The sequence below is a fragment of the Schistocerca serialis genome, chromosome 8 (assembly GCF_023864345.2).
Source record: "Schistocerca serialis cubense isolate TAMUIC-IGC-003099 chromosome 8, iqSchSeri2.2, whole genome shotgun sequence".
Classification (NCBI taxonomy): Eukaryota; Metazoa; Arthropoda; class Insecta; order Orthoptera; family Acrididae; genus Schistocerca; species Schistocerca serialis.
Genome location: NC_064645.1, coordinates 618960171 through 618975098, shown reverse-complemented (window position 1 = coordinate 618975098; position 14928 = coordinate 618960171). Strand labels below are relative to the sequence as shown.

At 42.7% G+C, this 14928-nt stretch overlaps 1 protein-coding gene across 1 annotated transcript in view; it reads right to left on the bottom strand.

Annotated features, from left to right (window-relative positions):
* Positions 1 to 14928, bottom strand: part of LOC126416266 (rab3 GTPase-activating protein non-catalytic subunit) — a 173441-nt gene that overhangs the window by 156168 nt on the left and 2345 nt on the right. The window contains exons 6-7 of the mRNA XM_050083899.1: positions 14154 to 14481; positions 7875 to 7970 (exon numbers count right to left, since the gene is read on the bottom strand). Of these exons, the coding sequence (XP_049939856.1) occupies positions 7875 to 7970; positions 14154 to 14481 (424 nt within the window). The remainder of the gene's footprint in view (positions 1 to 7874; positions 7971 to 14153; positions 14482 to 14928) is intronic.

Here is a 14928-nt window from a genome sequence, read left to right as displayed (position 1 = left end):
TACACTGAACCAGGCCTTGCCGCTGGTTGCTCACCCAATGGTGTTCCCACCCTTTGATGAATCTGCAGAAGACTGGGATGCTTACAAGAAGTGACTTCATCATAATTTCATGGCATTCTGCATGGTCAAAAAGTAAGTCAGTAAGGCAGCAGTTCTCATTTCTTCTGAACCGTCAGCTACATAGCAATTAATGCATCAGTGTCCAATTGTGACAAGAAGGGCAGCAATTTGCACATCTAGGATTCTGTTTGCTTTTACAGTTTACTTCTACAGTTAGGCTTGGTAGGACGGGTAGAATGCGTGCAAGTTGTGTGCAGACGCAGGTGGAGCTGCGTGCAGTTCACAAACAGCTGAATGGGTTTTTGGCTATGGTCAGCCACATTCAGCCTGCTGCCTTGGGGTGTAGTGGTGGCGGAGAATCCCAGCATCACATGGGATACCTCACGTGTTGCTTGTTTCATCCATGGGCTCTGTTGCAAAACCACCTTCTAGTGTATCTGACGCAATGGATACACCCTCACAGTAGGGTGTGTGGAGGATAGTAACACACTTATGTCACTTGAGACAGATGGCTAATGTGCGTCTGGCTTTGCCCATTCACCCTGTGAGTCAACATTTGGCCACTGCTTCGACAGGGTCCGAGCAGCCACATGATGTAAGGGGTTTACTAGTTATCAGGAGCTCCACCATTAAGCGCATTATGCCCCTTAGACACGTTCAGAGTTGGAAAGAAAGCCAATGTGCACTCAGTGTATCTGCACGGGGGCTCATCCAAAATGTTGAGGTGGCCCTGCCTGTAGCTACTGAGCATACAGGGTGCAGTTGTCTGCAAATATGGCTCATTTCGGCACCAATGATGTCTGCCACATGGGTTCTGAGGCCATCCTCAGTTCATATTGGGCTGCTGGGGAAGAAGGTGAAGGCTGCTCAGCGACGAGCATGAGAAGCAAGCAGAGCCCGCAGTTTGCAGCCTTGATCCCAGAGTTGTTTGGGGTCCTTTGGTACAGAGCCGAATGGAGGGTCTGAAATAAAGGCTCTGTCGACTGTGTGACAGTCTTGGTTGCAGATTTCTAGACCTGCATTATTGGGTGGGTCAGAGGTCCCCTACACAAAGGAAGTAGCTGCTTGGGTAGCAGAGTACTTGTGGAGTGCATAAGAGGGTTTTTTAGGCTAGGCGGTAGTTTGTTACTCTGATAAACAAGGACACTTCAACTGTCCAAATGTTATCAGTAATTTGTCAAAGAATTCAAAACAAAGTTCCCAAATTTACTGCCCTCCAGATATGTTCGTGCACTCAAAATATACTTGGGACTGAGAGCTGGATGAAACCCAAAGTGGAAAGCTCCGACACATAGTTAGTGAATCACAGAACGTACATTGGAAAGACAGATTAGATGCCATAGGAAGGGAAATGTTCATTGCAGTTAACAAAAATATTGTCTCTCTACTGAGGTCAAAGTTAAGTGTGACAATGAAGTTATCTGGTTGCTTATAACATGTAGGTGAACCCAGGTTAATTGTTGGATGTTTTTACTGACTGCCCAATACCATTGTGACTGTTCTTGAGTCATTCAAAGAAAGTCTATGACTAGTAGTGTATAAATATACAGCTCCTGCAATATTACATGGAGGTGAATTTAACTAATCTAGTATAGACTGGGATGTCTATGGATTAATTGCAGAGAGGTACAGACAGACAGTCATACAAAGTGCTTCTGAACATGTTTTCTGAAAACTGCTTTGAGCAGCTAGTTTGGTAGCCCAAATGCAATGGAAATATCTTAGAGCTTGTAGCTACAAATGATGCAGACCTTATCAATAATATTAGTACAGAAATGGGAATTAGCGAACATGTCGTCATTACAGTAACTATGGTTATGGAAGTTTATAAATCAATGTAGAAGAATAGGAGAATGTTCCTACTAGAAGGAGCAGATAAGCAGTTGTTAGCATCTCACTTAGACAGTGAATTGACATTACTTTGTTCTAGTGAGATGGATGTAGAGGAATTATGAGCAACGTTTAAGCAGAATGTAAATCATGATCTGGAGAGATATGTGCCTAGTGTGTGAATTAAGGATGGAAAAGATCAACCATGTTTTAATAACAAAATGTGGAACATGCTGAGGAAGTGGAGGCTGTTGCACTCTCAATTCAAAAGAGAATGTACAAACAATGACAAGCAAAGGTTAGTAGAGATTTATGGATCTGTAAAAAGATCTACGCCCAAAGTATACAACCACCACCTTAGTAAAAGGGCTGATAGAGAACCCGACAAAAGACTGGTTCCATGTTAAATCGCAAAGTGGGTCTGAGGCTTCCACCCAGTCCCTTGTTGACCAGTCTGGTATGGTATTGGAAGATAGCAAAACAAAAGCCCAAGTTTTAAACTTTGCATTCAAGAAATTGTTCACGAAGGAGAACCATACAAATGTACCATCTTTTTGACCAAGTGGCAGACTCCCATATGGATGACTTAGTAATAAGCATCCCCTGTGTAAAGAAACAATTGAAAGATTTGAATGTAAATAAATTATGGAAGCCCAATATGGTTTTACAAAGAGTACTCTACTACTCTATGGCACTGGCCCCTACCTACAGGGTGGCGCACGAAATGTGTTACCATTTTGTTTTTGAATATAAACTTTATTGTCAATACAATCTGAAAGGAACATATATTACAATGAAGAGCCGTCCATGGAGATTTGTTCTAACTCAGCACATGCTCAATATGTCCACCATTTCGTTTCCTAACTTCCTTCAAACGAACACTGAAGTTAGTGATTACCCTACGGCACATGTCTCCCATAATTTCACTGCAAGCTGGAAGAATAAGTCTTAAGATTTGAGTACGGCTTAGATTCGAGTAAATACGGTATGTGTCGTCTGCTGTCCTCTTACCACCAAAAGTTATGCATGTGGTCACTGTGCATGTCAAATTCTACCTACATCACAAACAGTTGCAGCAGTCATATTGAGCTTGGGCAGCCAAGCTTCATGCCCTCATTTGTAAATGCCGCTCTGTCATGGCCAAGTCTCAGGAGTCATACGCAGACACCCTAGAACAAGACGCATTCATCTGTTCAGCCTCTGGTAAAGAAGTGCACCAGCATGTCCTTCAGTTTGAGGACCCTACGTTGGAGGAAGTTTTGAATAATGCATAGCCGTTCGAGGTTCCCCATGTGGCGGGCTGCCAGGTAGGGCCTTAGAGTGATGTCACCATTGTTGGCAGCATACAAACATGAGGTGTAGAGCTTACTGCACTAGATGACAACGAGGTGGCCACAGTACAAATAGGTTCATCAGGCCACTGCACACAATCATCAGCAGTGGAAACAGTGAATGCCTCTTTTATCATGTCATTCGTTTTGTACAGCACGAGCGAACCTGGCACAGGTGGTGGGCCAGTTGCATAATGTAGGAAGAAACATCAGGTAGCAGCAATGTGTTAATCTTTGACCCTTTATGAGTCCTTGTAGGAATCAATGAACATGGATACTGATGCCATCTCGTTGTGTCCGCCATTGTTTGAAGGCAAGAACAAACTTTTCATTGAAGTGCAGGTGATGAACTAACTTCACTGAAGTGCTGATGATTACCAATCATTGCACCTACAGGGCAACACATGAGCCACTGTGTCCCTAGTTAAGTCACAGACATACACCAGGCTTGGGTTCCCACCACTGGCACATATCGATTGTCAGCTGGTAAGGTCTCATTAACAGCAGATTCCTATTCTCTGCCAAATCACGGTTGACACAGGTTACAAGCCAATTGTCCATTCTGTTACATACTTGGTGAGCAATACGAGTACCCAAAATTTATTTGGGTTGGATGCTTTTGCTACTCTTGGATTTTCTGTGCCAGATGCAGTGCATTTGGTGTCAGATCAAGTGCTTTATCATGAACTGCAGTCTTCACATTCTAAGTTTCTGGATCTGTTTGCCCCAAGATTAGATTAAGAAATTTCATGGCACACATCATCCTCAAACCCTCTGCCTGCACTTGTTTGTTTGGTTGTTTTTTTTTTATTTTTTATTTTTTTTTTTTTTTTATGTGGCTGCTGCCAGTTGCTTTACATGACCATGTCAATGCACAGCAAGACTGCTTAATGTCAGTGGGAGTAATTCAAGTGATTTCTTCAAGTGCGTGGGCTATGCCTTTAGTAACTTAGTGGCTGTAAACAAACCGTATGGTCAGCTTCGGTCCTTTGGTGACTTTGATGTCACTATTAATGTGCAAGCAATTGTGCAATTGTGGACACTTACCCCCAACCTTGCCTGGAGGAGTTGCTCACAAAGCTGGCTGGGAGTAATTTCTTTTCCAAAACTAATTTGGCCGAAACTACCAACAGATTCCGCCGGATGAAATATCAGAACAGCTGCTTGTGCTCAATATCAGCAGCTAATGTTTGGGCTCATTACTGCGCCAGCCATCTTTTAACATTTTCTAGAAGAGAGTCCCAAGTGCATTAACTGTCTTGATGATACTGTGATGACAGACGCTACCATGGAGGATCATCTATGTAACCTGTGTTCCCTGTTTACTGTTCTGCTGGCCGTAGGCCTCAAATGTAACCATGCAAAGTCTCATTTCCTTTCAGCTTTTCATTGTTTATTTGGGTCTGCAATCTCCCAGCATGGAATAACATGTCACCACCATTATGGCTTTGCCCCATCCCTATAATCTACAAGAACTTCAGGCAATCCTTGTAAAACTGGTATACTATCACCCTTGGCTGATACTATCGGCCACCCCTTCGATCCGTTGTTTCGGGAAAATACTCCCTTTGTTTGGTCTACAGTTTGTGAGTGTGCATTTGTGCACATCAAACACAGTCTTCCCTCTGCACTGTCTCTCACACATTTCAACCCAGCAAGCATCTGGTCCTGGTCACAGATGTGTCCGAGTACAGGGTGGGGACAGTTCTGGCCCTTCGCCATTCCTATGGCTCCGAACAGCCCACTGCTTTTGCATTGAAAACACTCATCATGGCTCAACATTATTCTCAGGAGGAAAAAAGAAGCTCTTGCCACTGTCAAAGCCGAAAAAAAATTAACGAGTTCTTGTATGATACAAAATTTCATTTAATTCAGACAATTAGCCCTTGGTTTCTCTGTTTAGTCCTTTGATGTCGTTACTGGGGCAAAGCCATCAACCATATTCAGCACTGAGCCTTGTTCCTGTCCTTGTACGATTATTAGATCAATCTTCATCCCACATCACAACATGTGAATGTGGAGGCTCTGACTGGATCTGCTGCTCCAGCAGGTTGTGTGCATGGTACAACAGGGATGGCCTGACTGTCCGATGGGTTGGATGTCAGACCTGCTTCGGAATTATTATGCATTGCTCCATCACCTCTCCCTCTTGGATGGTATTGTTCTTTTGTAGACAAACAAGTTTAACTCCCCGCGTCATGATATCAGTGGCTCTGTGGTAAGAGGTCCTCCGTTTATTATATCATGGTCACTGGGGCATCTCTTGAGTGAAGCTGTTGGTGCACTGCCGAGTGTTCTGGCCAGGCATCAATAATGAGGTGGAAAGTTTGTCTCGGCCTGCCACAAGTACTTGGGTCAACCATGGCTGGCTCCTATAAAGCCATGGAAAAGGAGTTCACATAGAGTTTGCTGGTCCAGTTTTAAAGACTTTCTGGTTGTTGGGGCTTAACACTTTTTCTCATTTTCCGTATGTCATCTGACTGTAGAGGCTCTGTCAAACATAATCTCCATTTAAGGCTTGCCTTGCACTTTGGTTTCAGACAATCTTTCAAGGATTTTCGTAACCATAAATGCATTTGCCACACCACGGTACCACCTTTATGTACAGTAGAACAGGGAATGTGCTGTCCAGACGTTTAAGACACAGATGCACCAGTACATGGCAGATTTTCCCAATGAGGAGGCTCTTACATTTTTCTTAAGATTTTACAGAATGACATTGATTGGAGCCAAGAGCCCTGCTGAGCTCCTGCATGGCTGACAACCATGGACTCTTATTCAACTTCTTGCTGCCAAGCAGGCGTCCCCCAGCAGCACTGGTTTCATCAAAGCTCACGCCCAGCACACCCATCTGAGTCAGGGGTTTCGGGTGGCACCTGCACTGGATTACAGCCATCATCCACAGCCAGCACATTTTCATGGTTCACACCGAAAATCGGCTCGTGGCATGTCATTAGAACAAACTGCGTCCCAGGATGGGTGCCAGACCTCTTCCACGGGCCTGGGAACCATTCATCCAGTACCACCATTTTCTTGTTCTCTGTCACTTTTCCTGCAGCCAGCACTAGCTCCTCTCTTTGTTCTGTGCCTTGCATGACCCATGGCAGGGATTGCAGCCAGGCCACTGTCTCCAATGCCTCCCGTCGCCAGTCCACCATAGTCCCCAAAAGCTGGTGCCCTTTGCCGTGGGCCCCCACTTCAAAATGGCTTCCTTTCCATCACCGGTCCTGTATACCCATTACCCAGGACTGGGGGTTCCCTCACCCCACTCACTTTCGTCCATATGCACCGGTCCTAGGGGACTGAGAATTCAGAGCACCTTTGGCTGCTGCCAAGGATGTCACAGACGCCTTGGTAGTCGTAGCATCAGATATGGCGATACCTGCTCACCCCCCCCCCCCTCCCCCACAGAGGAGGAGGAGTTTCATACCCCACTGGTTGCTAGATCTACCATGGCCATACGTTGAGCCCCTAAGGCAGGCGTGGTGTGTGCCAGCATTCGAATGATGTGCTGCACAATGACCGAGGTGGCCACCAGGCCAGCATGATTGCCAACAGCACTCATCAAATCTGATGTGTGTGCACAGCACAGCACAACACAACACCTGTGGTTTCTCCTGGGAATTGCATCTTTATACGAGCTGCTCAGGTCTCAAAGGTCAGTTGTCAACTGTATTCCAATCATGTGATTATTGTCTGTGTTTTCATATTCTCAACACTTCATGGCCTAATGAAACTAAAGTTATTTATGACTGCATGTTTCCTTGTGTTCCTAGTTAGAACCCAGGTACTGATAATTTTAGTGAATATCTTTCACCTTATGCAGAACAAAACTAATAGGTCTGTATTTTTTGTTTCACCTGTCACCATTCTCAGGCTTTATCAATTTCTCTTGAATCATCATCAGCTTCCCTTTTTTCATACCTCAAATGGCTTTTTTTCCTGGAATGTCATCATTTTCATAATTAACTATCTGTAGTTCTGAACTATTTCTTGCACTACATAAACATTCAAAGAAATCATGGAATGCTTGAATTACAAATGAAATATGGTGGCTACCCAACATAGGCTTCTGTATAATCTTCATTTTTTATTGCTTTTAGTTGTTTCTCTTATTAAATTTTCATTCTATCTTTTAACATTCTCTGAAAGACATTTCAGAACAGTTTTGTTTACTTTAAAATATTCTATCTTGGTCATATTATTATTTCCTTCAAACTCTTGTCTTCTCTTTAACAGCTGCTATATTCCATTTGAAATTTTCTTTACTTTCTCTTTCATATTTGAACCATATTTTCATATTTGCTTAAGTAAATATGTTCAATATTTTCCCCTTTCATCTATGACTGTATAACCTTCCATTTTTAAGTTTGGGAACTGCTAACTAAATTTAATCTAACAGATCTCTGTATTCTCAATTAATTTCTCATAATCTACATTTCTGAACTCCTGCTTGATGAGTATTTGTTTCTCTCACATATTCTCAAACAATACTGTCAATGAAAAGCTTCAGTTTCTTGTGAAACAGAATCAAAGTTTGATGAAATTTCTCCGGTTAAATATGATGAGACCAAATATACGCTTAAACATTTGACAGTTTTAAGTACCTGTTAATATACACTCCAACAACAAAATATATCAAAACAAGCTTACCTACAAACCATTGGTTCCACAGCCTCTAGTGCAACTTTATCCTTTGGGCGCTCAGCACCATTTGCCTTCTTTGCACCTGACCACCATCCACTGAAACTACAAATAAATAAATAAATAAATAACCAAACAAAATAAAGGAGTACACATATGACAGGAAAAAACCAATGAACAAAACTGCTAAACCTTGAGGCTGAGAACTGTTTGTAACAAAAAGCCATTAATTTACAAGACAGGAAACAGAAATAGATCATTCAACACACAAACAACCAAAGAAGACACATGAATGTTTCACAAGTGATACTACTGACCGCCAATACCCAAATGTCCAGTCTCTGTAAGAGAGGGTATCTTTGGCTGGTAATGTGTTACGTACATGGGAGTGCTACATGAGGCTTCTTGGTATAATATGGATGATTCACTGCCAGGTCTTGGAAATCACATGAAATAACTTTTTATGACACCATCCTGTAGTAATACCTGCTACTGAGCAGTATTTTCATTTTATTAGGGAATGGAGCACCTTTAGAAGTGTCATATTAGAGCAGGCTGTTCCAATGCTGCCCCATGGGACACAAGTGCCCTTGATTGCCTGTCAGCTCACCCATGTGTAGGAACTGATTGCCTGTACTACCTGTCACACAGCTGTCTGCCTAAATTTTTCAACTTATTACCAGTGTTAAAGTAACTATTACTCAACAAGAAACTGGACTGCTAGGAGGACTGTGAAAAAGCTGCTTAAGTACATGCCATCACCAGACAATGACTTTATGTTGCCAGTGCAGGACAACTCATGCTGTATGGTCAGGGATCTGCAGGTATCATTTGTCAGTGTGTGTGTGTGTGTGTGTGTGTGTGTGTGTGTGTGTGTGTGTGTGAAGACCTTGACAGCAACTATGCTTGTGGTCTGGGCTGGAGTGGACCATTGGCATTAGCAGTAATGATGTTCACTAGTTTATTGCTGATGTGGCTACTCTGAAATCTAGAAATGAAATGTTACATTATGATTAGCTACCTCTTAAGTGTTCTGTGGGTATTTCTGTAAGCATGTCCATGCATCTCATTGGTCAGCTGATGTTTTCTTTCTCAAGAATCATCAAATTATTTAACAGGAACGTTCATAACAGTTGTGTACCATACACTCACTAGAAATTCAGAAATTCTCAGAAGGCATTCTTGTCTTATGGCAAGCCATGTTTTCCCCAGTGCCCAGAAATGTCTTGGTCCTCTGGATGTGTCAAATTGTCACTTCTGTTTTCAGAAAGTGCCTTTGTATTTGCAAATATCTGTTTTTGCTCCAGCTGAATGATGTTTACTGGGTCTATGTCATATCAGTTACTGCCTGGACATAAACTAAAGGCTCCGAGCGCTAGGCAAGTCCTGGTGGCTTAGGTGCCACCTGGTTACATCTCCACCCCTTCCTTGAATCTGGGCAAAAGGTGGCATGTCTGTCTCATACAGTGTCTGGGGCTGAATGAGTATCTCATCTGGCTGGTACATTACAATACACATCAGTTAGTGTGTTGTGGATAATAAAGCATGTAGAACCATCAGCTGAGAGTTAAAAGCTTTGGACATTCTCATAACACTCTTCATAACACCCTTGGCATCCCTTTGCACTTTCTAATTTCAGTTGCATTTCTCTTAAGTAATTGTCAGACAAGGGTACTGCTTGTATTCAAATACTGGGGTAATAGACTGTGATAGATTATTGTAGTAATTCTTGTTAATTGGACACCCCAAGTAAAAGTTACATAAATCCTATCACAATGTTCTTTATTTGTACTGTGATTTGTACAGTATGGATATGTTTTATTGTTTTATCACTAATGATTTTGTGTTCAACTCCCCCCCCCCCCCCCCCCCCAAATGGAGATGAGAATAATGTGAAAGACACATCTTTTGTACCTGAGGAAAGCAATATTTTATGTCCTACTTTCCAATAGCAATTCCACCACATAGCTCTTTCCCAAACTCTACCCCCCCCCCCCCCCCTTTCAACTTTTCAGTACAGGCACCTAATCTGCTTTCTTTTTAAGGAGCTGTTTTTTGCATGAGATACTGATGTCAAAGAATTTTCTGTAACATCAGTTAACTCCTCACTAACACAATTATTCACAAGGTACAGCAAAGCCATCTCCCATTTTAACCTAAATACGTTACATATGAAGGACATATTGAATACCGTTGCTAATTTTATACACAGCATCTCCGGAACTTCAACAACTGATAATGAAACACTAACCTTGAAACAGCTAAAACCACTTCTTTTTAATATTAATTCAATAAAATACTATAAGTTTAGTGAACATTGTGGCATAATTTGAATACCTGTACATCAAATGTACAATTTTCACTTGTAACACAGTGTAAAAATGGAAGTTGTCCTGTAGATGGTAAAACAGATTGATATATATGGCAACAGCTTCACGTGATACACACTGTACACAAATTTTTCCCTGCAATGGATTTCATATGTCCCTGAATTTATATGTCTTATAACCTTCTTTAGCTGGTTCACTGCCTGAAAAATGAATGAATGCAATAGTGGAATAAGGGAAAGCAATTCATGCCAACTGCTGTAGGCAAATACTTAGTCTTGAATAGGATAGATGTGTCCATTAACCCTCTGTTAGGGCCCACCACTAGTCCCATGTGCATAAAACACAATTCAAAAATATAGCTGTTTAATGAGAGTGGAGCAGAGGGCTACCGGTGGTCACATGCCATCCTGTGTGAGGGGTTATCCTGGTCACTGGCAGTATTGTGGCAGACACCATGTTAAATACTATAGATGTCCGAAACCTTAACATTAAACTTTTTCTGTACAGTATTAATTCATTAATAACCATCTCTTTCTGCTTTTTATCCCATTATTACAAATCATCTTTCTGCTTTCCACTGGAGGTTCACTTAATGAATTTACAATTCAAATGTATAAAACTTTTGCTTTCCCTACACTTAGCAAAAAACGTTTTTAAACATCTTAAATTACATTCCCCAGATGAAATACACAGATCATAACTTCAAACAATGGAATGGCAATACATGGTGGAACAGGAAATATTCACAGTTCTTTGCAGAGTATAGATGTAGACCCCTTCAAGGATGACTACATTGTTATTGAAAGCTTCCTTGAAAGGTTGGAACACTGTATTATAAACAACGCCTTTCATATGGGTGGTTGAAAAATTGCATCATGAAATGATTCTTTGATTCTTCCAACTTTAGGTGTTACTACTACAGGGGGTTGAGGGACGAAGGGAGGGAGGGAGGGGGGGAGAGAGGGGGGAGGGAGGGGGGCTGCCCAGTTACTCAAAGAATATACAATGGTTGTCAATAAAATGAGGTTCTCTAGGAGCTGCATTCATGAGAAACACCGTTACATGGGATCGGGCAACACTGGCATGTAGCTTGATTCTTCCTCTCCAATTTCCCGCCCCGTGAGCTGACTACGGCACTCAGTCTTGGCTTGGCTGCCGTTAGAGATGGAACTCCCACTCGCATCTCATTCCAAGAGTGAGTTAAGCTCTGTGATTCATTTTTTCTGTTTGAAAAAGACTGTGCCAGTAGACATTCATTCCCAACTGCATGAAGTTATGCAGAAATGTGTATCAGTGTACACCACGTGCGCGAACAGTGCAGAAAATTCAAAGACAGACATACAGACATCCATAATGAATGCTCTGGACGGCCACTGGCTTTGGACAAAACAACTGCAAAAGTGGAAGAAGCAATGCTGAAAGATTGAAGTGTGACAGTTCAGGAGCTCTGCGAGATGATCCCTGATGTCACCATGACCAGCACTGACAAAATTTTGATAGGCTGTTTAGGGTATGCCAAGGTTTGTGCAAGAGAGAGAGACAAACACTCAGATCGAGTGATAAAAGCCAACTGCTTGAATAAAACTCAGAACGAAGCCTGCGATTGTGGCGTCATCCGTTAAACGTGCAGGGAGCCTATCAGGCAGCGCAAAACTCTGCCTGAACACATTTACAGACAGTCCAACAATATGTGAACCACTGTCAATGCTGAACCACAGTGACAGAGAGGTGGGTCCTTGCGGTGCAATAAATAACCGTGTGTCAGCCAGATGTGGCCAATGTGTAGCTGGCAGAGGACAATGGAGTCCTTGCGAGAGGCCCGCAATGAGGAGTGCCACATACCGGTAGACTCCATGACAATCCAAAGTTTGTTGGGTGAAGGCAGTGTGCACCATCCATCACCCCAGGTGCCAAGGACCTTCTGCCGGACTGGAGATCACACTCCAAAAGGCCAATCTCCAGGGCCGGTGTGCTGATAGCCTGTTTGGCCAGCGAGTCAAATACGTTCATTACCCGGGATGCCGACATGACCTGGGGTCCACACAAAGACCACGGACCGGCCGCAACAGGCAAGAGTATGGAGGGGCTACTGGATAGCCATCACCAGATGAGAGCAAGGAAAACGATGGTCGATAGCTCGTAAACCGCTCAAGGAGTCACTACAGATAACTAAGGACTCACCTGAGCATGAGCGATATACTCTAGGGCGTGAGAGATGGCAACGAGCTCTGCAGTGAAAACACTACAGCCATCCAGCAATAAGCGTTATTCAGATTGTTCCCCAAGAGTAAAAGCGTACCCAACTCAACCAGCAACCATCGAACTGTCGGTATAGACTATGGCAGAGCCGGGAAATGAGGCAAGGGTGAAAAGAAAGTGTCGACAGAGGGCCTCAGGAGGGACTGACTTTTTCGGGCGTTGTGCCAAATCCAACTGAAGGCATGGGCAGGGCACACTCCACGGGGTAGATATATATGGGCCCAGAAAAGAGGTGGGAGAGGGAAAAACTAGCCCGGACAGAAGAGACTGGACACGAACTGCAATCGGACACCCTGACCAAGGCTGCTGTTCAGGAAGATGGATGACCGAGTTGGGGAACAGGAGACAGTAATTTGAATGCCCGGTCAAGCTACAAACATGTGCAGCATAGGCAGCCGGATCCGCAATGGAGGGACAACAGCCTCCACAAGTATGCTTTCGCGGGCAAGTGCTCTACCACCGAGCTACCCAAGCATGACTCACACCCCGTCCTCACAGCTTTACTTCTGCCAGTACCTCATCTCCTACCTTCCAAACTAAACAGAAGCTCTCCTGTAAACCTTGCAGAACTAGCACTCCTGAAAGAAAGGATATTGCGGAGACATGGCTTAGCCACAGCCTGAGGGATGTTTCCAGAATGAGATTTTCACTCTGTAACTGAGTGTGCGCTGATATGAAACTTCCTGGCACATTAAAACTGTGTGCCGGACCGAGACTTGAACTCGGGACCTTTGCCTTTCGCGGGCAAGTGGTAGAGCACTTGCCCACGAAAGGCAAAGGTCTCGAGTTCGAGTCTCGGTCCAGCACACAGTTTTAGTCTGCCAGGAAGTTTCAATTGGAAACCTTGTTTTATGGACAACCCTCATAACTGGAGTTTTCTTTGTCCGCTACTCATGTTTGAATGATAGTACTGATGCAACTAATTTCTGGCATAACATGTCTCCATCACTATTTTAGGTTTTTCAGCCACTCCAAAAATACTCCTACACTTCTATTAAAAGATTTATAGCATCATTTACACTTTAATGCACTATTACCTTGTTGCATAACTAAGCATAATTATTTCAGCACCTGACACCATCATTTGTTTCGTTGAGCAAAATATTGATAGTTGTTCAATGACCTCATGGATTCTATTATTTTGAAACTGTTTCTTGTGATCCAGTGCATTTCCGTCATGCCACAATGATACCTTACTCTAAAAAATTAAGTAAGTTTCATGTGGCTGTATGCATACAATTTGTTTATTGCTTTACTTATGTCATACAGTTTGTGTGCTTTCTCTTCTGAAGCACACAGGTGAAACTGATGGATCACTAGTTCCACTACACCAATATTTGACAAGTTAACAACATAAAATTCGAAACCACAAAATCACACACACGCTTTTGCACACACAAGAAATGACACGTTGTAAACAAAACACATGAATATAATCTACAAAGAACATAGAGGAAAACATCACTGACACCATGTATGTGACATATGATTGCATGTTTCAAAGAATGCACTGACGGGCTTCAGTGTTTACTAGAATTGCAAACCATACCACTGACTGCTCAGAATGCAGATTTTCCTTGCCTGGCTCCTCTTGGAAATTGGAAGTTGAGTCACTTCATGTTAATTATATGATAGCTACAAAAGTGGTACAGTGTTCTTTTGAATTTAATGTACGGAATAATTCAGACAACATACTTACGGCACAGCTTGTCCAATGGCTGTCTTTAATTTGGTGGCAACAGCTTTGGCCATGTCAGTTAGAACTGGCTGTGGCCCTCCTTCTAGTGCATAATGAAATCCAACGAAAGGTTTCTTGCCAGCTCCAACAACAAGCAATGTTTGGGGTGCACTAGATCTGTAATATGCTCCAAAGCCACCACACAGTGATGCTGTCACCAAGTGATCAAAAGTATTTGCAGTGGAAATGCCCACCATTTCACTGTCTGCTGTCACTTCTTGCTCCTGAAAACCCCATTTCTTGTACATCAGAGGTGGAGCTTTTAAAACCTCTGCACAGTTAGCTTTCACTGAAATAAACAAGAATAGGCCTCAGCGAAGGAAATATTTTGTGAAACCGCAATGATCACTAATAATTAATATTATTAAAAATGTAGCGCAAACTGTTAAGAGATGAACATTCTGCTTGTCTTTATAAATAATTCATCGCTGTAGAATAAGATTTTGCAGTAATTTTAATCAAGCATTACAGCTATATAGCATTATGCTATAGACTAAAATTTACTTGGTAGCTCATGTGTCACTTGTCATCACAGTGTTGTGACAACCACTGTCAGCTCTCTATAGATTTATGTTTGCTCAAACAAGGACTGGGCTGTTTGTGCAGGTGCTCTTTCCAACTGCTGTCAGTGGCAGTAGGGTTACTAACAGGGCTCAGCATCATAGCCGTTAATGGCACTTATACCATGGGCTTCAAATGCAGCACTCCACTCAAAACACTCCCAAGTAAACTAATG